This window comes from Musa acuminata, chromosome BXJ2-3, assembly GCF_036884655.1.
Source record: "Musa acuminata AAA Group cultivar baxijiao chromosome BXJ2-3, Cavendish_Baxijiao_AAA, whole genome shotgun sequence".
Taxonomy (NCBI): Eukaryota; Viridiplantae; Streptophyta; class Magnoliopsida; order Zingiberales; family Musaceae; genus Musa; species Musa acuminata.
The window spans coordinates 39,233,169-39,252,673 of NC_088340.1; the positions used below are offsets into that span (position 1 = coordinate 39,233,169).

The 19,505-nt window shown below is 43.0% G+C and overlaps 5 protein-coding genes across 5 annotated transcripts; 3 read left to right on the forward strand and 2 right to left on the reverse strand.

The window, feature by feature from the left end:
* Positions 1-3,869: 3,869 nt before the first annotated feature.
* LOC135607604 (large ribosomal subunit protein eL18x-like) lies at positions 3,870-4,468 on the forward strand. The gene is made up of 3 exons (XM_065099555.1): positions 3,870-4,067; positions 4,161-4,237; positions 4,339-4,468. Exons 1-3 carry the CDS (start codon positions 3,870-3,872, stop codon positions 4,466-4,468), a joined length of 405 nt encoding a protein of 134 aa, XP_064955627.1.
* A 1,187-nt stretch (positions 4,469-5,655) lies between these two features.
* Positions 5,656-9,232, forward strand: LOC135608157 (probable acylpyruvase FAHD1, mitochondrial). The gene is made up of 7 exons (XM_065100718.1): positions 5,656-5,828; positions 6,004-6,169; positions 6,952-7,004; positions 7,697-7,759; positions 8,173-8,223; positions 8,310-8,427; positions 8,917-9,232. The coding sequence occupies exons 1-7, from the start codon at positions 5,721-5,723 to the stop codon at positions 9,030-9,032; spliced, it is 675 nt and encodes a 224-aa protein (XP_064956790.1). The 5' UTR covers positions 5,656-5,720; the 3' UTR covers positions 9,033-9,232.
* Positions 9,233-9,410: 178 nt separating this feature from the next.
* Positions 9,411-10,981, reverse strand: LOC135608160 (uncharacterized). The gene is made up of 4 exons (XM_065100720.1): positions 10,658-10,981; positions 10,144-10,326; positions 9,842-10,068; positions 9,411-9,756 (listed from the first exon to the last, which is right to left on the reverse strand). Exons 1-4 carry the CDS (start codon positions 10,943-10,945, stop codon positions 9,510-9,512), a joined length of 945 nt encoding a protein of 314 aa, XP_064956792.1. The 5' UTR covers positions 10,946-10,981; the 3' UTR covers positions 9,411-9,509.
* A 1,119-nt stretch (positions 10,982-12,100) lies between these two features.
* On the reverse strand, positions 12,101-14,324 carry LOC103978951 (uncharacterized). The gene is made up of 4 exons (XM_009394924.3): positions 13,882-14,324; positions 13,471-13,662; positions 12,675-12,910; positions 12,101-12,503 (listed from the first exon to the last, which is right to left on the reverse strand). The coding sequence occupies exons 1-4, from the start codon at positions 14,167-14,169 to the stop codon at positions 12,257-12,259; spliced, it is 963 nt and encodes a 320-aa protein (XP_009393199.2). The 5' UTR covers positions 14,170-14,324; the 3' UTR covers positions 12,101-12,256.
* Positions 14,325-18,195: 3,871 nt separating this feature from the next.
* LOC135608162 (uncharacterized) lies at positions 18,196-19,022 on the forward strand. The gene has a single exon (XM_065100721.1). The coding sequence runs from the start codon at positions 18,322-18,324 to the stop codon at positions 18,835-18,837; it is 516 nt and encodes a 171-aa protein (XP_064956793.1). The 5' UTR covers positions 18,196-18,321; the 3' UTR covers positions 18,838-19,022.
* Positions 19,023-19,505: the final 483 nt, after the last annotated feature.

Here is a 19,505-nt window from a genome sequence, read left to right on the forward strand (position 1 = left end):
TGGCAAGGCCAACCCGCATGTGAAGGTGTAGGCGTAGCCAGCAAGGCTAGCTTGTATACTCTGAGGGGTGCAATTGGTGGGGCCATGCCACGCGCAGAGGCATAGGTAGCTAAGGGAGGGTGATCGGCTAGGCGATAGGGGTAGTCAACTAATGGAGGTTGATGGTTGACAGAGGTAAAATGATCATTTTGAAAAAATAGGGGCACTATCTAGGTACTTTTTAAAGTTCAACTGCTATGCTATAATTCCTAAATTTAGAAGCTTTTTTCAATAATTTGATAATGATGTAGGGACCTTGTGGTCTACAGACGTGGCCATCTATAGAAGTATTCACATTGGCTTTGTGGATACTAATCGGATTGAGGCACTAGGAAGCATGTCTCAAATCCGTTTGCTTCACCCAAGATCGAGAACCACACATATTCCAAATGGTGTCACTCTCCAAAAGCATGAATTGTTTTCAAAGGCCTAGGCAGATGTAGGGTTTCTTTCTTAACGTGATGGGTAACAATTCCAGCTACATGTTAACTTGTGTGCTTGCATCAAAGAAATGGGGCATAACCTTGTTAAGGAAGGCTTCACTATGAGAAAAGTAAGAGTGCTGAAATCCTCGGGACAGGTAAGATGAGCAGTAGCTGTCTGTGATCCATTAGTATCATCAAGCTTTTAGATCACTTAACTTTTCTCTTCATGATTGATTTTAAATGTTTTGAATCTTTTGACCAATATTTCACTATCAAGTTTTTGGAGCACTTAACTTTTGTCCTCATGATTTCAAATGTTTTGAATCTTTTGACCAATATTTCACGAGGTTTTCTGTCATTAATATTCAAGAATTCTTGTTAGTATTCAACTCTGATTGAACAATTTTTATCATCATATTTGACCGAATTTAACCAGTAAATGCTCTTTCAAGTCCAAAAGTAGACAAAGTAGAAGTCTTGTATGAATATTTTGTTATTTTAAATACCAAATCAGGGGTGCTTTATCAGGTCTAAATCTCATGTTCTGCTTTATGGACTGTGCAATTTATCTACTAAAGTCTAAAATATATTTTGAGACTACATGGGGGGATCATAAAATTTCTTGAGTTGAAACTATGACTTCAGAAAATGGATCATGATATGGGTGAAAATGGTATCATTTGTTCCTAGCCTAAATGTTCACTACGATCTTACAGATTGGTTGTTAGTGTTATGTGTAATCTTTTAGGTTACATGCATCAACACAAGGTGGTAAAAACTGACTATGCTTGGACTTACATTTTTTAGTTCTTATTTCTGAATATTTATGTGTGTGAGATGAAAATAAAAGAAAAGGACAATTAGTTCCACATTATTAAAATTTTAAAAAATCGGATCATATATCGAGTTTGATTCACAACTTGATAATTTAGGTTTCTGAGTTATATTGGTAGTCCTAACCACATGATTGAGTGTGATTACATTCAGTTGCTTCCAGTCCTCTTGGAAAAAAAAGCTTGGGCTTCCATAGGAAAGTGATGGGCTCCATTTTCTAAACCCTCCTCATTTTGATTGCTTCTCTATGTAGAAACATCTTTCTTAAGAAGACCTTTTGAGTCTTTATTAAACTCCAAAATAATGCACAATTCATTTTTATACATAGCATCTACATAAAAGAAATATCTTGGTAGATAAAATCATCTCCCAAGGTAGCTTGCTGTCCAGGACAGGCCTTCATTTTGTAGCATGACATATCACCTTTCAAATTGTTGACTTCCCCAGCATGATCAACTCAGATATGCATCTTCCTTCTGATATGCTTCATATAACGTGGAACCATGCATGTGCATTTGGCCAGCACACCTCATGATTAAAGAGAAGAAAAGAACCCTAGCCATGCAACTAAACCCACCTGGAGAGGGCCATGGTTTGCTTGCTTTAAGAGTGAGTAACCTGCAAAGCCTAAAAGGAGACGGTGAAGCATCCACTGTTGCACCATCTCCCAAGGTGATATGCGCCCCCAAAACTCATAATTCTCTGTGGCCAACCCATCAGTTTCTAGGAACAAAAGTTGCAGTGCTGTTGAGGAGTTCTCCAACCACCAACACCATCACTCAGCACCACTCAATGACTCACAGGAGATCCATGGATTTGCAACCACCAAGGTGGTCACCATGGCTCTTATTAACCTTTTGATTAAAAGCTAATTTGCCAGCTGCTTGCAGCAAGGAGAGATGTCCTCCTCTCATGTCCCACAGGGGGCCTTAATTGCTTGATTAAAGGTTTTTGTTCCACCAAATAGCGAGAGAGAGCCAGTTGTAATTGAGTGTGGTCATAAGAATCTTGGATACTGTTAATAATTGAGAGCCACCAAATGAAAGACTTTTATTAGGAAGCATGTACAGATATCTGAATGTTCATGATGTAGGTAAGGATATTGGATGTTGTTTTCTGTAGACCCTAATGATGAAGAAAAATCTATACAGCCGATTCTAAATAATCAGAACGTTACGACATGTCGTCATCGTAGTATTTGCATTTTGAGACACAGGATCATGATTAGTAAAACTTTGATATGAGAAACATATATTTTCATCCTAAAAGCAGACACTGTGGTCTGTGTCACAACCCTTGGTTGCTCTACGGCAGTATATCTCTGTTCTGATGCAACACTGATGCTTTGCCTATCCTTTCCTTCAATGAATATTTTCTTTTAATTTTGAACATGACAACTAAAGTCTAATTGTTCATTTTCTATTTATAATAGCATCTTGTATTTCTCCAAGCTGCCATGTACAGTCTCAATTAAGATCTCATAACCATGGATCATCTTATTTGAGTTAGTTCTTGTCAACTACAGTTAGTTCTGTGAGGAAGCATACGAGATCTTCTTCTCAAGGAATCAGGAGACTCATCTGTTCCCAGAAATGGACTGCTAACTAAAAGTTTCTCGCTGCTGACTTGCCCACAGAGATGCAAAAGAGACAGGAGAGCTATCGTGGTTGATTCATTAGAGATCTCCTTGCCGATGACCTGAAACAACACATGCAACTCCAGCGAGAAGAGGAGAGAGGGAGGCATGTACACTACCATGTCTATGTCGGATGAGGTCTCTTGCAAGTGCTCATCATGTTCTCTTCCTCCTCACATAAAACAAATGCATGCCTACTTACTGCCATGTCGTTGCATCCTTTTTCCCTTTGGCTAAAACACATGCGTGGTGTTTCTGATAGCAGAAAGGCGACCAGCTCAGCTGTGGTTTCTGGAAAGAACATATGTTTGCTTGCTGACTGACAACTTTGTTGTCCTTCAAGAGCACCAGGTGGATGTAGTAAGTCTTGAAAGGACACGTAATCGACCCACAATGATGTGCTATTAGGTTAACTTAGTGTTTTTATTTTGATACTGAAATTAAATTTCATCTTAAATCGTGCGCTAGATTTTGAATGATATTGTAATATTATCATAGGATCTAAGATTAAGGGCACGCTTGTGCTGCTGCAGATAGTGTTATCATCGCTAGTGGACTTTGGCTTTGATATTTGAATCTGAATTTTTTTTTTACTTTTTTTAATTACTTTCTAACGTCGTATTTTATCTTTAAAAAACTCAATAATATTGGGCTGGGCTCGCTGAGGCTGCCGCCTTAACTGGATCGAGCCGGGCCGATAGTGCGGCCCAATTTGGTGAGCTGGGCATCGCCGGTCCACGGCCGATTCTATTCGACCGGAGATCACACGGAAGATTTACCCTTTTCCTTACCTTTCCGTCTCTCATACCCGGCCCTCTATGGGACCCATAGCTAATGGAGATCCCGCCCCGTCGTTCGAAAGCCCCGCCTCGCTCCTCCTCATTTTTTAAAAGGGCTCGATCCGAGACCACCGGAGGCTCTTCTTTCTCCCCGCCATGGTAAGCCCTAACCCTGCTCCCTCCTACGCACTTCGTGGAACCCTAATCTCTCCCCGCTTGTTCTTCGTGGGTTCCTTCGACTCTCGTCTCGTCGATCTTGTTCGTGCTAGGGGTATCGATCTCGGTGCCGGCGGTCGGAGCAAGAAGGCCAGACGCACCGCCCCAAGGTTCGACGATGTCTACCTCAAGCTCCTTGTTATGACCAGCTCCGCTCGGATTGGTCTCATTTCCACTTTTCTTTTTGCTTCTTGTGATGGATTTGGAGGTTTTCTTTGACCGGCTCTGCAGGTTTCTAGTGTGGAGGACGGAAGCAAGTTTACCACGGCGATACGAGAACGGCTCTTCACGAGCAAGATTAACCAGCCGTCCGTATCCCTCGACGGGCTTATCAGTTTCACGGAAGGTATGGTCCGATCTTTCTTCTTGGTTCACAAGTGTTTGTATCAACTCTCTGCATTTGGGTTAGGGATGACAAGATCACCGTCATTGTTGTGACGGTGATGGATGCTAAGAGACACTACGAGGTGCTCTCTTTGGCTGTGACGGCACCGAGGGTCATGGGGACATCCGAGGCGAGGATCCTCAAGGTTGGGTGAAAGTGCTTGACCTTCAACCTTTACACAGTATGTCCTATTCTGTTGACATCTTTAATTCTGCATTGCTTACTTATATTCATCAAGACTTTTTCTTAACATGGCATATCTAATAACATAGGAAGTGAACTTTTGTGATTTCTTAGGTTACGCTTTGAAATTGTCATGACTCATATGTTCGGGACTAGAGGTGCATCTTTAATTGCCATGACTTTTGCGGGCAGGCCTTGATACAACGATAAGATTGTTCTTTTGTGACTTGATACAATCTCTTTGAGCATTTAACCGTATTGGCGAGAGTCTCATGCATCGGATACGTTCTTTTACTAGAGGTACATCCATTCATTTCGTTTTGATGAGCTGAGGAGGATGTTGGTGTACTACAATGTTTGACTAGCATGGACTATCTATTCCATGATTAAAGATGAAAAGAGAGAGTATAGATGAACTTTCTGATTTAGGTTTCCTGGTTTCATGTTTGATCTTAGGGGTGGTCATAATTTTGCAATTGTGTGATCCATAGCAGCATGACTTGTTTAGAAATCATATTATTACCTGCGCCTGTCTTTTTTCCTACATTTTCCATGATTGGAATTTGTTCAAGATTGTGTTATCTACATTTTTTATGATCCATTCTTCACATTGGCCTTTTCAAAGTTAACCTAAAAGCCTTTTTTCCCTTTTTATTTGGAAAGACTTTTACTCGAGAAATGAACCGATCTTTCCTATTAATTATAGGATTCATATCTCTTCTCTTTCTTTTTTTATGATGAGACTGATCAACTATTGGACTGTACAATTTTCTTTGTTTTAGGATCTGCAGCTTTTGGAATTACTGCTACTTGCAATTTCTTGCCTAATGATTTGACTACTGTGACTTTGTTCTATCAGTCCAGACTTTTTCTCATTTAATATGATTTTGATAAATCTGAAATATAAACTTGGCAAGCAACATTACATTAAGCATCGATGTTTTATTTAATTTGATCAATGTTTTAGATCTTAATGATTGCGATTTTATGACCATATAAGATCCATTTAATCGGTCCCAAATAATTGATATTTTATGATTTAGTTGTTATTGTTGTTTTGTATTCATGCTCACGTGAAGAGTTATGTAGAATCATAGTGCACTTTATTTTACATATAGGTATGTAGAATCATATGTATATATTGTATATACTGCACTTTATTTTATTTACGGTCGCATCGCATCGCTACAGGAGAGGAAAAGAGGAAAGAAGGGGAGCGAGTTATGGCGGCGGCGACGGCATCTCGGTTACTGAGCGCCGGAACCAAGATCATCGCCGTCGGGCGCAACTACGCCGCCCACGCCAAGGAACTCGGCAACGCCGTCCCCAAGGTTGGGTTCTCCACCCGCCCCGTCTCCTGCTCTCCCTCTTGTTGAATTCGACTTCCTCGTTTTTTATTTCCTCTCGATCTGCTTCCCGCCCTCATGCTACAGATCGAAGATCCCTTCTCTTCTTTCTTTGATCGCTTCTTTTTTCTTTGATCAAATTGGCTTGCTCTGGATTCAGGTGCCGGTGTTGTTCATGAAGCCCACCTCGTCTTATCTCCAAAATGGAGGCACCATCGAGGTTCCGCACCCTCTGGAATCGCTGGATCATGAGGTGGAGCTGGCCGTCGTCATCGGGAAGAAGGCCCGCGATGTCACGGAGGCTTCCGCCATGGACTACGTCGGAGGTACTGGGATCTCTTCCTTGGGGCTGACTTGGATTCGGCTTCCTCTTGCCGAAGATTTTAAATTATTTTCTTTTTGTTGCTAAAGAAATCTTCTTTAAGCTAAGGTTCGAAACAGTTCAGTTCTGCCTTTGTAATTGGATCAAATTCTATTGACGCTTGAAGACTTATCTTTGCTAGGTTTTGGCTTTTTTGTTCCATGGAGATTAGGTTTATTTGATACTTTCATTAGAATTTCAGAGCCTTTGTCTTATACACTGTTTGGCCATGCACTCATTAATAGCTGCGCTTTTTTATAAGAAAATTTTTAAGGGAGAAAGTCAAAGCGGAGTTCGTTTGAAAAGAACTGGATTAGTGGAGAACTATAACCACTAAATAGGTTAATGGTCCAAAAGTGCCAAAAGATGACTACAAGATCTTTAGGCATACACATCCATGAAACAGCACGAAGGCTCCACAAGTAATTTTTTCTTTAACATGTAAAGTTTGAGATTCTTTGCTTACAGACATTCTTTGTAAGTATACTTAGATATGTGAAGTCCCACTTTGTTTGTTTGTAACAAAGATCATGAAGAGTTCATCATATGTGACTCTTAATGTTAATGTGTCTAAACTGGCAGTTGTTCATTTGTGACACTAAAAAGACCATCCGCTTGTGATGTTTGAATCTCTTCTTCACTTTTTACTGTAGTGTGTTAATTTTATTTTTATTTCTTAGAGCTGGTGTTATGAGAAAATTGTGGCTAGCTTTTCATTTTTTACTCTACCGCTGGTGGCAATTTCAGGTTATGCACTTGCTTTGGATATGACAGCAAGAGAAATCCAATCTGCTGCCAAGGTGAACAATTCAGCTTTTTTTTTTCTTTTCCGTAGTACCACGAAGTGTTTAGGTTTTGCCATCAAATTTTGTAACAAGTGTGCTAGTTTGTTTATTATTTTCTGAGTAATTTGTCTGTTTCAGATACTTTTGTCAATTATTATCTATCTATAATAGAATCATAAAAAGCAGAATCCTATATAATCACACAGCAAGCAACTCCCACACTGCAAGGGGAAGGGAGATGGTTGGATTAGTATCAGGATATATATTCTTTAATGATATATATATATATATATATATTATATTCTATGTTATTAAAAGTACTTAATGTAGATCACTGATTAAATGTTTGCTTTGTGTCCTCATGGAAGCCTTTGATGTTTACACGATGTATTCAAAAAGGAATTTGCTTAACTTGAAGTTTGTTGCTGACTTTTGGCTAATCACGAAGTTTGCTTTTCACAAACCTTCACTTTGAAGTCTGTAGCTTTTCTTTGGATTTGGGTCTAGTCATGTGGCATCTTATAGTTCCTTTAATGATGCTATACAATTCTGTAGTGTTAAAAGGATTGCTGTGATATATACACAAATCAGAGTTCATTGAATGTGATAGTATGATGAACTTAATGTGACGGTTTTGCAGTTTGAAACATTAGTGATTAACATAATTTTTGTTACACTCTGAGAGATTAATATTTTGTTATTCACAGTCAGCAGGTCTCCCCTGGACAGTGGCCAAAGGGCAGGATACCTTCACTCCAATTAGTGCAGTTGTAAGCAATTTACCTTGGCTTCCGTTTCCTTTTTTGTCACTTTGGTTCTTTTCTGTTTCATTTTTTTGTTTTCAACTTTTTATTGTATATTTTTTGGTTGTGTAACTCATCCTGTGGGGACATTCTCCTAATTCCCCTGCTATTTATTGGTACAAGGGTCAGATCTTTTACATTGATAGAAATGCAATTTGAAGCATATGAAGGTCCAAGTGCATAATTTTCTTGCATAAGATCACTGATTGTATACCAAGATTTTTTTTTACAATCTTCTCAATGAGTAAACAAAATTAAGCGGGCAGCAAGCTTGAGTAGCTATTGCATGTATAATCAAGCTTGGGTTTTTGCATCTGTATCAAAGGTCTATATTGATGGTAAGAATGCAGACATGTATTTTGACATTTTTGTCAATGCAGCTTCCCAGATCAATGGTGGTGGACCCTAACAATCTTGAGTTATGGCTCAAGGTGGTTATCTTTTTCCCCCTCTCATTCATTTATTCACTAGTTTGTCTTAGCAATTTTCTGTGTGTAATCATCAACATCTTATCCAGGTAGATGATGAAATTAAGCAGAAAGGGTCGACCAAAGACATGATCTTCAAACTTCCGTTTCTTGTAAGCCATATCAGTTCAATTATGACTCTCGTGGAAGGGGATGTGATTTTAACTGGTATGGTATCTTTATCTTGGCTAATTCAGATTGTGTGTCCTCAAGCAAACTTTATTGTTTTTTGATATTAAGTACCAGAAGCAGTTGCATGCATATATTAAGATAAATAAGTTAGATCATTGGTAAGAGCAAGAAAGCAGAAGCTGGTGGTATGTAAATGAAGCATCCAATTCTTTACTTGGCAGCGTGTTGGTCTAGCAAGTGTTCTGCTGTTACGAAAAAGAAAAAGTTGTCAGCTTGCATCTGTGTGGCTGGTCATATATTTGCATCTATCTCGGCAATTGACCTTGTGTATGGTTACATCTAGCAAAAATGATTCGGACAATCCAACTGACCATCAAATTTCTGATCTATAGTTGCACAAAGCTAGTGGTACTGATGTGATGACCAACTCTTTTGGTCATTGCTGAGGTTACTAAGTATTTTGGTGCCAATGTAATGTAAAAAGCAAGTAATGTTTTCTGTTGTGCTCTTTGTGTGTTTCCGCAGGTACTCCTTCAGGCGTCGGCCCAGTGAAGATCGGCCAAAAGATCACAGCTGGCATAACAGGTTTAATAGACGTCCATTATGATGTTCAAAGACGCCAAAAACCATTGAGCGTCTAGGATGCTAAGGTATGAAAGAGCTAAAACCTGTGAAAAATGCCTCTGTTCCGGCAAATTTGAGGACTGGATCTGTGGATGCATCACTTGTGGCAAAGTTGTGTCAATAAAGGTTTTCGTAATTGTTGATCCTCGAGACTTGTATGACTAGATTATTTTGTTTGAATGAAGCTGAAAGAAATGGTAATTGAATTTTGGATCTACCATACTCTTCCTATTTCGACTATCAGTCGGTTGCTGCAATAAAATCTTATTTCTGCATGGATATGATTCTTAAGCAATTATCGTTGAGCATCTAATGATACTGGAATGTCACATTAGGGATCAGCCATTGGTGTCTTATGCAGGTCATCGATCACAACATCGATTGATGAACAAATATTGAATCAAAGGAGACGGTCATTTATTTGCTGTTTTGAGAGAGTTTCACCAAATCTAGAACTCAGCTTGTAAAGATCGAGCACCAAAGGAGCAAACACCTCAGAACCTTCGGATGAAGTCACAGATGTGGTCGGTGATCTCAGGCGCCTTCTCCTGGTTGATGAAGTGGGCTACTCCCTCCATGACGACTGCCTCCTCGAGCATCGGTACGTCTCTCTTGAATCCCCCTCCTTGTATGTACTCCTTTATCCCCGGGAAATGATAGGTCATGTCCTGGTCACCTATGATGAACTTTACCGGCACCTGTCTCTGCACCCCACTCCATGGCGCACCCAACTCCCAGTTCCTGCATCGAACATACGTAACGTGCATCAACAAGAGTTCCTGCGTCAGCTCTACTACACACACCAACCATGCCAAGGAGCGCTTACAAGTCCAAGCATCGGTAATAGTTAACAGGACCGGTAAAACCGGACTTATCCAGCTTGCTCGCGAAGTAATCGATGTCTTCTTCCGAGAGCCAAGATGGCAGCGCCACCTCCGCCTCGAAATCTACCTCGCTTAATAAAAGCGGCCCTGCGTTACGATTGCATAAGACTATTCGCAGCAGCTTTCCAGTTCCGATGCGTGCAAACTCTGCTTCGATAGCTCCAGGTTCCTACGGGTGAAACGAATTATCAGCGAGAGACAGTCCGGAGAAGAGAAGACGGGCAAAGACGCGAGATGATGATACCTGGAACCTGCACACGTAGAAGTCATCCCCATAGAAAGACCGGAAGTGCTGTGTGGGCTTCCCTGCAGGGTTGCGGGGCATGAACGGGACGCTCAGATTCACCAGCGCCTTCACTCTATCTGGTCTGAAGAGACACAGATTCCAAGCTATTAGTGCGCCCCAGTCGTGCCCCACCAGGTAAACCTACAATCCAATTTACACCAACGAAGATAACTAGCATTGGTTACTTGGCTCATCTGCAGACTTCGATTTTAATGTTCTAGAAAAACGAGATAGGCAAAAATAATTGACGAGAATAATTATAAAAAGAAAATTCAAAGGATAAGTGGCGAAGGATTTTAATTTTAATGGTACCAGAAAAAGGAGTCAGACATATTAATTAATGAGAATAATAAGCACTTTGCAAAGGATAAGTCTTTATCCTCATAACAAAAATATTTTGATAATTATATTTTAAATACTATGAAAATTAATAGTTGATCTATTGAGAGGATAAAGGGACAAAGTCGATCACCTGTGGAATGGCGAGAGCGTCGAGGAGGGCGATGAGATCCCCGACGATGTGGAAGACGGTGTAGGAAGCCGCGGCGGACGGGGCGGAGGTGTCGCCGTAGCCGCGGAGGTCCGGTGCAATGGCGCGGTAACCGCGGGCGGCCAGGCCGGCGATCTGGTGCCGCCACGAGTACCAGAGCTCCGGGAAGCCGTGGAGCAGCAGCACCGCCGGTCCCTCCCCCTTCTCCGCCACGTGCATGCTGATGCCGTTCGCCTCCACCATCCGATGCGAAACCCCTTCGCCCTCCATCTTCCTTCTCTCTCTCTCTCTCTCTCTCTCTCTCGATCACCAGTAGATGAAAGCAAGGAAAATAATATTCTATCGGAGTCGTGCCACAGACTCCGCGTTTGCATGTCACAGTCCTGCACAGAATCTTTTCAACGATTCAGTATCGTCCGCCAACTCGATTGCCTTCTCGAATGTGCCAAAGTCAGAAGACAGGTTTCGTCACTTTCCAGGATCGAAGTTTCCATGTGAACTACACAGACGTAGTCGGTGTTGCAGAGACAATTGGGTCAAAGAAATACTAACCAATGGTCTGGAGCCCTGTCATTGCTGTAAGTGACATTTGACCGAGCTGGTCTGCGAACGCTTCGTTTTGTATCGCTGTCAGTGCGCATCTCCCTTTCCTTGCTCAAGAATACAAACAGGACGAACGAAGGCCGGCTTCGCTCCTCCATTGTCACATTATCTGTTTCTTGCATCTTTTCTTACTTCTCCTGATGGGGCGAAGAGGAAGGAGAGGGAGAGAGGAAAGGGAAAGAGGCCGAGCAAGAGAAGAAGAAGAAAATGATTATTTAGCTACCGAAATAATGGTAGAGACAAAGATGGATACAAAGATTGAGAGATGGTAGGTTATCATTATTTGCATTTATTAGTGTATGGTTGATGAGGGTAATAATGACGATAAGACTCGAGTGACGTCAACTGCCCCAGATGACGCCTCACGTCTCTGTTGACTTGTCAGCATCTGGTCAACGCGGACCAAAACGTCGACCAAGGTACATTAACACCCTGCTCAGGCTCGATCCCTCACGCTATGCCTACCAGAAATACGATCCTGCTCCCTGCGGGCAGACGCATCAGGCAACGTTAACCCTCACTATAAAAACTCTCGCGCTCCGAGGAAAAGATGAGGGAACATAGATAAAAAAACCTCTTGCAATTATTCACTAACTTGATCGTCGGAGGGATCGGATCGAGCTCCCCCGACCCGACCTATGTGCAAGTGCGAAGACGGAGGCCCCCCACTAAACGCTCAAGCGAGGAGTACCTTCCCGGAGGAAACAGCGACCCCGTCTCGATCGAACCATCGCGATCGGCTACTTCAGCAGTCTCGAGGATCGTCCCTGGAAGATCCTCCCTCATCCGGACCCGAACCAAGCCACGTCGGCTCCGAGACCGTGACTTAAAATCATTTACACCAACAATGGTATTATCTTCTCATAAAATCCACCACCGTTCCAAATTATTATTCTTCTAATAACAAGAACATAAAGCAGTGACCTGCCTTCCATGGTCTCAAACAGAACAAAGTTGGATCACTCGTAGGGAATAACATTAGAACTTGCGGATGAAGTGATAGATATGATCAGTAATCTCATGCGCTTTCTCCTGGTTGATGAAGTGAGCCACCCCCTCCATGACCACCACCTCCTCCAGCATGGGCACATCTTCCTTAAACCCACCTCCGTGCAGGTAGTCCTGGATGCCTGGGTAATGGTAGGTCAGATCCTGATCACCCACAATGAACTTGACCGGCACTTGTATCTTCACCCCACACCATGGTGCTCCCAGTTCCCAGTTCCTGCATCAATCATTCGATTATTTCACTCATATAACCAATAGTAGTATATTATCCAGCACCAACAAACACTAGAATTAGTCTCATAGGACTTGCTCGATTGATTGATGGATCCATCATCTCATCGAAGGGATCATGATATATAGTATCAAAGCCGGCCTAAGGGATCCTTACAGGTCCAAACATCGGTAATAGTTAACAGGACCAGTAAATCCAGACTTGTCAAACTTGCTTGTGAAGTAGCTTATATCTTCTTCTGAGAGCCAATCAGGCAATGGAATCTGCCTATCGAGAGGAACAAAAGCTTCCTTGGGCAGCAACAAAGGCCCTGGATTTCGAGAGGCAAACACCATTCGGAGGAGACTCTCTGTTCCAAAGCGATCGAAGTCTGCTTCTACGGCTCCTGGTTCCTGCATTTGTACGAGTGTTTATGCACAGAAGAAAAAGAATGCTAAAAAGATGATGATCAAAGCATGGAGAGAAATATTGTTAATTTACGCATAGGTATTAAATCATGAACAAAGGGATAAAGGGTAAATGATGAAGATGGTATTTGATCCGAGAACCTATAGTGTGTGTGTGTGTTAGACTATAGCTCTATGTATCATGTAAATTGGTAGAAGAAAATAAACATGATAAAGATACGTCTCTTAGACGTATCATGGAGCTTAAAAAGGATAAAATCATATGGATATGACCATCGACCAAAGCGGATAAATCCTCACGAGCCTAATGCTTCTTATCAGTCCTTCGTGAAATATGAAGTCCTCAAAGGTCTACTCTAACAACTTCTTCTCAAACATAAGCAAAACATTCTGCACTGATCAATCATCACCACACTATGAACCAATTGACAAACTTTCGGATTGCTTGCAAAGTTCCCATCTCCCCTAAACATCAGGTGACATCTATTATGGACTATGTTCATAGAGAAGTTTGATGTAACAGCTAAAGAAGGAACGAGCCAGACCTGGAACCTGCAGACATAGTAGTCATCCCCGTACAACGATCTGAAGTACTCCACGAGCTTCCCTGCAGGATTTCGAGGTATAAATGGAACCAGCGCGACGCTAAGGTTCACCAGTGCCTTCACTCTATCGGGCCTAAACAGGCACATGTACCATGCTACGAGTGCCCCCCAATCATGCCCCACCAAGAACACCTGGGGATGAACAATTTGGATGGTGAGAAGAAATTACATGATGCCAACCAAATCATCATCTTCAATGTACTCATAGTTATGAGGCGCAGCAAAAGTAATGTATTTTCTTGCTGCTGATTTCTGTGCCGTCGACTCGATCGAAAGCAGAAGAAACGAAGATTTGGAGATATCAGACACGTGATCTTATTCTGTAACAGCAAGGAGACGAGGCGATGTGACCTGAGGGATGGCGAGGGCATCGAGGAGGGCGACGAGGTCGCCGACGATGTGGAAGACGGAGTAGGAGGTGACGGAGGGCGGGGCAGAGGAGTCGCCGTATCCGCGGAGGTCGGGCGCCAAGGCGCGGTAGCCGCGGGCGGCGAGGCCCAGGATCTGGTGGCGCCACGAGTACCACAGCTCCGGGAAGCCGTGGACGAGCAGCACCACCGGTCCCTCCCCCTTCTCTGCTACGTGTATGCTGATCCCGTTCACCTCCACCGTCCGATGGCTGATCCCGTGCTCTTCCATCTCCCTTCTCTCCTTCTCGCCTCTCTCTCTCTCTCTCTCTATCTTCGGCAGGATAAGAGACGCCTTTCTTCAATACGCTCTAGATATTACGGACAGATTTGGTCGAACATGGTAGATTCAACCCCCCACCTTATCTCGTGGCAGATTTGCTTGGCTTTGTATGGAAATTGATTTAGCTCGTCCTGTTAAACAAGGCCTGTCGTCTTCCAGACAAATCTATCTTTGTGTGGCTGCGTCAGTCACGAGGATGTCTATTGCCCATCGTCCTCCTCGGTGCACCCATTGGTTCTGGTCGAGTCTCACAGAGCAACCTCCTATGGGACTGCACGGCTCTGCTGCTGACGCACAAATCATGAAGAACCCCTGTTTTGGGTCTTGGATCCGTGCGGACAAACCTAGCGCTCCTCACGCCGTACAAGGGTGATGACGACGGGCTAAGAAGCCAATCGGAGGTGAGCCCCGCCGCACACGCCCCGGTTGGAACATCCGACTGCCACCAGCTCCGTCCAGGCTATGCAAACTTCCAAGAATGCCCCTCGTGGGGTGACATTTACCATTAATGCTGATGAGGACGCAACGAGGATAACATCCTTTTGCCATCGTTTCATCTTGCCAAGATCCGCCGTTACTTCTCGATGACGCCGCTACTTTGCAGACTCCACCCTCTCCGGGAGGCTCCCATCATCAAAGACCCGTACGGCTCGAGGCATGAGGAGATGCATATGACGTTGATGCATCAGATCTCCCGAGCGCCGGATCACCACCTCAACCTACGGTGATACAACCTTGCGCCTCATGTACCGGTTGCCGGTGAATGGTTGAGGCTGAATCTTCTTCATCGGCCTCACCTTATGCCCAGCATGTAGAAAGGGTGGCGCCTACCCTCCAGGCTGTTCTGTCGTCGACCTCGCTTGATGTCAAGCATCTAAGACGGTGATGGACGTCAAATGTCAAGCGGTGACCCTCGTGGAAACGAGAGTCCCTTTCGTTCTCCTTAAGTCTGTCCTTCGTTCTCTAAGTCAATCGATTATTGACAGAACAACGAAAACTATCACGGTAAGGAAGATGAAGATTGACCGCGAAACCTCTTAGGAATTTGGCTGCAGCAACGTTTGTCGTTGGCCGAAGACAAGGGCGAAGCTTTGCTTTTCTCAGTGACGTTGGTCGTTGGCCAAAGACAAGAACGAAGCTTCGATGAAAATAATAGAAGATAAGAATAATTATTGAAGAAGCTTTATTAAAGATTTCTCATTGATACCATGATGAAAATAATAGAAGATAAGAACAATTATTGAAGAAGCTTTATTGAATAAACTTTATTGAGAGATTTCCCGGAGAAATCTTATCTTCTATCATCGTCCTTCTTTATTTTCATCACCTGGCTCATCTCGTACTAAAATACAATCCTGATGTCGCCATCTCTTCAATTGGAATCTGTCAATCGAAGTGATATCTTTCAATCACAATGGACACTGTATTCGTACTATAATGAAAATTCAAGGACTTATTAGTGTAGCTTCAATCTATAATTTATGGTAACACTAATAATCTTCTTACAAATAGTATCTGAGATTCATTAACTAAATTTACGTTGCTTGTGACAAATGTAGGAGTCTAGCATTCTATGTTATCTTTTTATATTTATTCTTTTCATAATTTTATCTCCAATAACAATCTTCAACATCTTTGAGTTTGAAGCTCCTAAGTTTATATGAACTAATAATTGAAAGGTTTTTGTCAAAGTTTGGGTTCATCTTGATCAGGTTTTGACTATTGTCTGCTAGCTTTATGTTTTTGACAACTTTTCTATTTTACATCTTTTGAGATGATATTATAATCATTGTTCCCTCTAGTTAATGTCAATGTTCTTTAATTTTCAGATTTTAGCTAAAAGAAATTTATCTCATTTTCAGCACAAAGATTTTTATAACCTAATCAAAGCTAATTGGAAAGTTTCTAAATCTCCCACTCTTTATGGTTTTGACTTTAGTACTAATTTGAGAAATATTAAAAAATCTCTAACATAAAAGTTTTATCCTTAGTTCCAAATTAGGGATTTGAGGTTTTAGAGGCTACTAGAGATCTTACTGGCCTTGCGTTCATATTCTAAGTCATCATTCGATAGCTTAATATGAAGTAATGGGTCATGATAAAATTCAAATGGATTATCAATGACAATCGTAATCACCGGTACTATTGATGAGGATAGTAATTATGATAAGACTCGACTGACGTCAGTCGACGCCTCACGCCTCGATCAACGCGTCTACACTCGGTCAACCGAACCGGAACACCGGCCGAGGCGCATTAATGCCTACTCAGTCTCGGTTCTTCATGTCATGCCAACGCTCATGTCGGACGCTATCAGCCTGCCTCCTGCAGGCGGGCACATCAAACAACAGTAAGCTTCCCTATAAATACCCTCTTGTTTATCAAAGAGGGGGACAGGAGGAGACACTCAAAACACTTCTTCATCTGAAACCCCCTCCACTATCAACTAACTTGATCATCGGAGGGGTCGAGCAGAGCACCTCGACCCCGCGGACGAGGAGTTCCTGCCCGGAGGAAACGACGACCCCATCCCGATCGGACCATCGCACCAGACCGACCCCGCGGGCTCGAGGAACGCCCCGGAGAGATCCCCGTCGTCCGGATCCGAACCGAGCCGCGTCGACCCCGAGGCCACGACTCCCAGGTTGTTTCCCACAACAACTACCACGATCTGATTACCATTCGCCGTCATCAAAATAGGATATCACTTTTTAAGCATAATGACTTATTGATATTCTTAGGAACTTTGTTGGACTAATGTTTCATTTCTTGTGTGGCATAACATGAATAATCTCTATGTTGATGAGGGCTCATTTCTTGTCATTGCTTTTCATAGGAAAGTGTGAGAGGTTGTTTGATCGTTAAGGTATAATAAGAGTCCTAGCCTTGATAGTTATATTGTAGAACTTTATAAGAATAGTCGAGAGACTATTGCTAATCACCTCATGGCATCATTCAATCACTTTTACTCTTCTAGTATCATTGACTTCGATTGGACTATGACTCATTATTTTCATTCCCAAATGTAACAATCCTATCTTGATCAAAGATTTTAGACCTATATTTGTGTAATGTCAACTATCAAATTTTGGCTAAGACTCTCGCTAATGGATTAAAACCTTTTCTTTTCTTTTTAGGGTTATCTTGAATGAGCAATCTAAACTTTTTAGCTAGGAGGGGTATTCAGGATAATATATTTATTGTTAAGGAAAATTTTCATACAAATTTTTAATTTTTCTAGCCAATTTATCTCATAGATTTACATTCGTATTTTTTCTCCTATCTATTTATGTTGTACGATATTTCTAATCCGTTCAAAGGTAATCGGGGTATTAGACAAATATATTCTCATTGCCCAACTCCTTACTAGATTTCTAACCTTTAAGGAAGGCTCTTTCCCCCTACGTATTTTAGGCACTTTGATCACTCCTAAGAGAATGCCTACCCTTATCCTAAAATCCAATAACTCCAATGGGTCAGCCTTCACGGGCCACAATTCTGGGCACGCATCTCAAAGCTTGATGAACACTTAGGACGCGTGAGGTGCCTGCTGTGGTATCGCCTCGTTCTTCTGCGCTGGGCATAATCCTAAGCGTGCACGCATCTCAAGGCACGATGGACGCACAGGACGTGTAGCCAGCCAGCCGGGGCGGTACAGCGAGGACTCGAGGGGGTCACCCTGCTTTGCGCCGGGGCATGATCATACGTGTGCACGCATCTCAAGGCATGATGAACAAAAGGCCACGTAAGGAACCAGCTGTGACAGCGAAGCGAGGCCTCAAATATCGCTTCGCTCGGCACTGCGGCACAATCATTTGTGTGCACGCATCTCAAAGCTTGATGGACGCACCCTGCGCTTGGGTCGCGTCGAGCGCGGACCACGTTGCTATTGCCGACCGTGCGTGCGTGACTTGAACCGCCGTATCACCCTTCTCTTCCTTATAACACGCCACAATAAATATAACACAATTTCTCGTCATTTCTGTTTCGTTTACTTGTATTTCTCTTCCTCGGTCCTGTCTTCCCCCTTCGACTCCGTCTTCCTTCTGCCTCCGATCCTCCCTTTCTCTTCTCCGTTACTTCAGACGGGAGCAGGCGCTGATGGAGATCTCCGCGGTCGTGTCCGACGCTTTCTCGGCAGTCGCCACCCAAGGCCTCGGCCTATCCGCCAAGCTCCTTCTTCCCCGCTACTCCCTCTCCCTCTCCTCCGTAGACTCCGGCGCTCCCCCTGCCGTGGTCAGATCCGACCCCTTCCGCCCCGCCGCCGTCCCCCGCGCCTTCGTCCGCCGGACCAGGCGACGCACCCGACGGAGATCCCTCACCGAGGGCGGCGGCGAGGACGACGGGTTCTCTGGCGACGGCGATGGTGACGATGGCCCCTTCGGCGGAGGAGGTGACGCTGGAGGCGGCGGAAAAGGCTGGAACTCGGGCGATCAGGGGCCGGGTTGGGGCGGATCCTCGCCGTCGTCGTCGGACCCGGCATTCGATTTCATTTACGAGGTCATGTGCTGGATCGCCCTCTCCAACTGCGCCCACTTCGCTTTCAAGAAGATGGGGCGGCTTCTGGCGACGAGGGGAAAGGTGTTTCCTTTGAGATTGTTGCCGTCGGTGTGCTGATCGGAGACCGGTAATAACGATGACAACCTCATGGATTAGGGTTTCCTCCTTTCACTCTTTCCATTTTGATGCATATAACATGTACATAGACATTTCCTTTTCATACGTTCACGTGCATATATCACTACGCTTGCAACATGTATTATTCCTAACAAGTTTATCAACCAAAAGAATGTTCTTTTCAATATGTTTATACTGATTTCTGTACTGAGATTGATAGATTGCTCTCATTGTGATCTTTTCTTCTTCATTAACGCTCGGTGAAGTTTTATTTGGACATCGATGCGGAGTAAGGAAAATGAATCTTATACATGCTTGGTACAAAAAGTTGACATTGAATTGCTAATCGTTGGTGTGCTTGCTTAGACCTTAAAGCAATTTTATTTGCATGAGGTATCATATGATTAACAATTGATTCCAGTCAATACCATTTTGTTTTTTTATCTTCATGCATATTTGTTGCTCTATAGGTTTCTAAGCTTCTATCATTGTTTGGAAACCAGAAGAGACGGATTTATTTTTCGTATCTAATGAGAATTTTTTTTGTTACACCTACTGTTTTAGTAGGTGCATCCAGTTTTTACTGTATTCATCATCTATATAATCACATTATTTGTATGCATGACTGCAACTTTCAGTGTGAAAACTCAATTGATATAACATAAGTA

Bases quoted from the DNA above. Each gene is read 5' to 3' on its own strand.
- LOC135607604 (XM_065099555.1), top strand. From the start codon at position 3,870: ATGGTAAGCCCTAACCCTGCTCCCTCCTACGCACTTCGTGGAACCCTA. The intron at 4,068-4,160 runs GTTATGACCAGC...CCGGCTCTGCAG, and splicing joins ATGTCTACCTCAAGCTCCTT to GTTTCTAGTGTGGAGGACGG. The intron at 4,238-4,338 runs GTCCGTATCCCT...CATTTGGGTTAG, and splicing joins ACGAGCAAGATTAACCAGCC to GGATGACAAGATCACCGTCA.
- LOC135608157 (XM_065100718.1), top strand. From the start codon at position 5,721: ATGGCGGCGGCGACGGCATCTCGGTTACTGAGCGCCGGAACCAAGATC. The intron at 7,760-8,172 runs GTAAGCAATTTA...TTGTCAATGCAG, and splicing joins TCACTCCAATTAGTGCAGTT to CTTCCCAGATCAATGGTGGT. The intron at 8,224-8,309 runs GTGGTTATCTTT...CATCTTATCCAG, and splicing joins ATCTTGAGTTATGGCTCAAG to GTAGATGATGAAATTAAGCA.
- LOC135608160 (XM_065100720.1), bottom strand. From the start codon at position 10,945: ATGGAGGGCGAAGGGGTTTCGCATCGGATGGTGGAGGCGAACGGCATC. The intron at 10,327-10,657 runs GTGATCGACTTT...ATTGGATTGTAG, and splicing joins ACGCTCTCGCCATTCCACAG to GTTTACCTGGTGGGGCACGA. The intron at 9,757-9,841 runs GTAAGCGCTCCT...TGTTCGATGCAG, and splicing joins TATTACCGATGCTTGGACTT to GAACTGGGAGTTGGGTGCGC.
- LOC103978951 (XM_009394924.3), bottom strand. From the start codon at position 14,169: ATGGAAGAGCACGGGATCAGCCATCGGACGGTGGAGGTGAACGGGATC. The intron at 12,911-13,470 runs GTCTGGCTCGTT...GTACAAATGCAG, and splicing joins ACTATGTCTGCAGGTTCCAG to GAACCAGGAGCCGTAGAAGC. The intron at 12,504-12,674 runs GTAAGGATCCCT...TGATTGATGCAG, and splicing joins TATTACCGATGTTTGGACCT to GAACTGGGAACTGGGAGCAC.
- LOC135608162 (XM_065100721.1), top strand. From the start codon at position 18,322: ATGGAGATCTCCGCGGTCGTGTCCGACGCTTTCTCGGCAGTCGCCACC.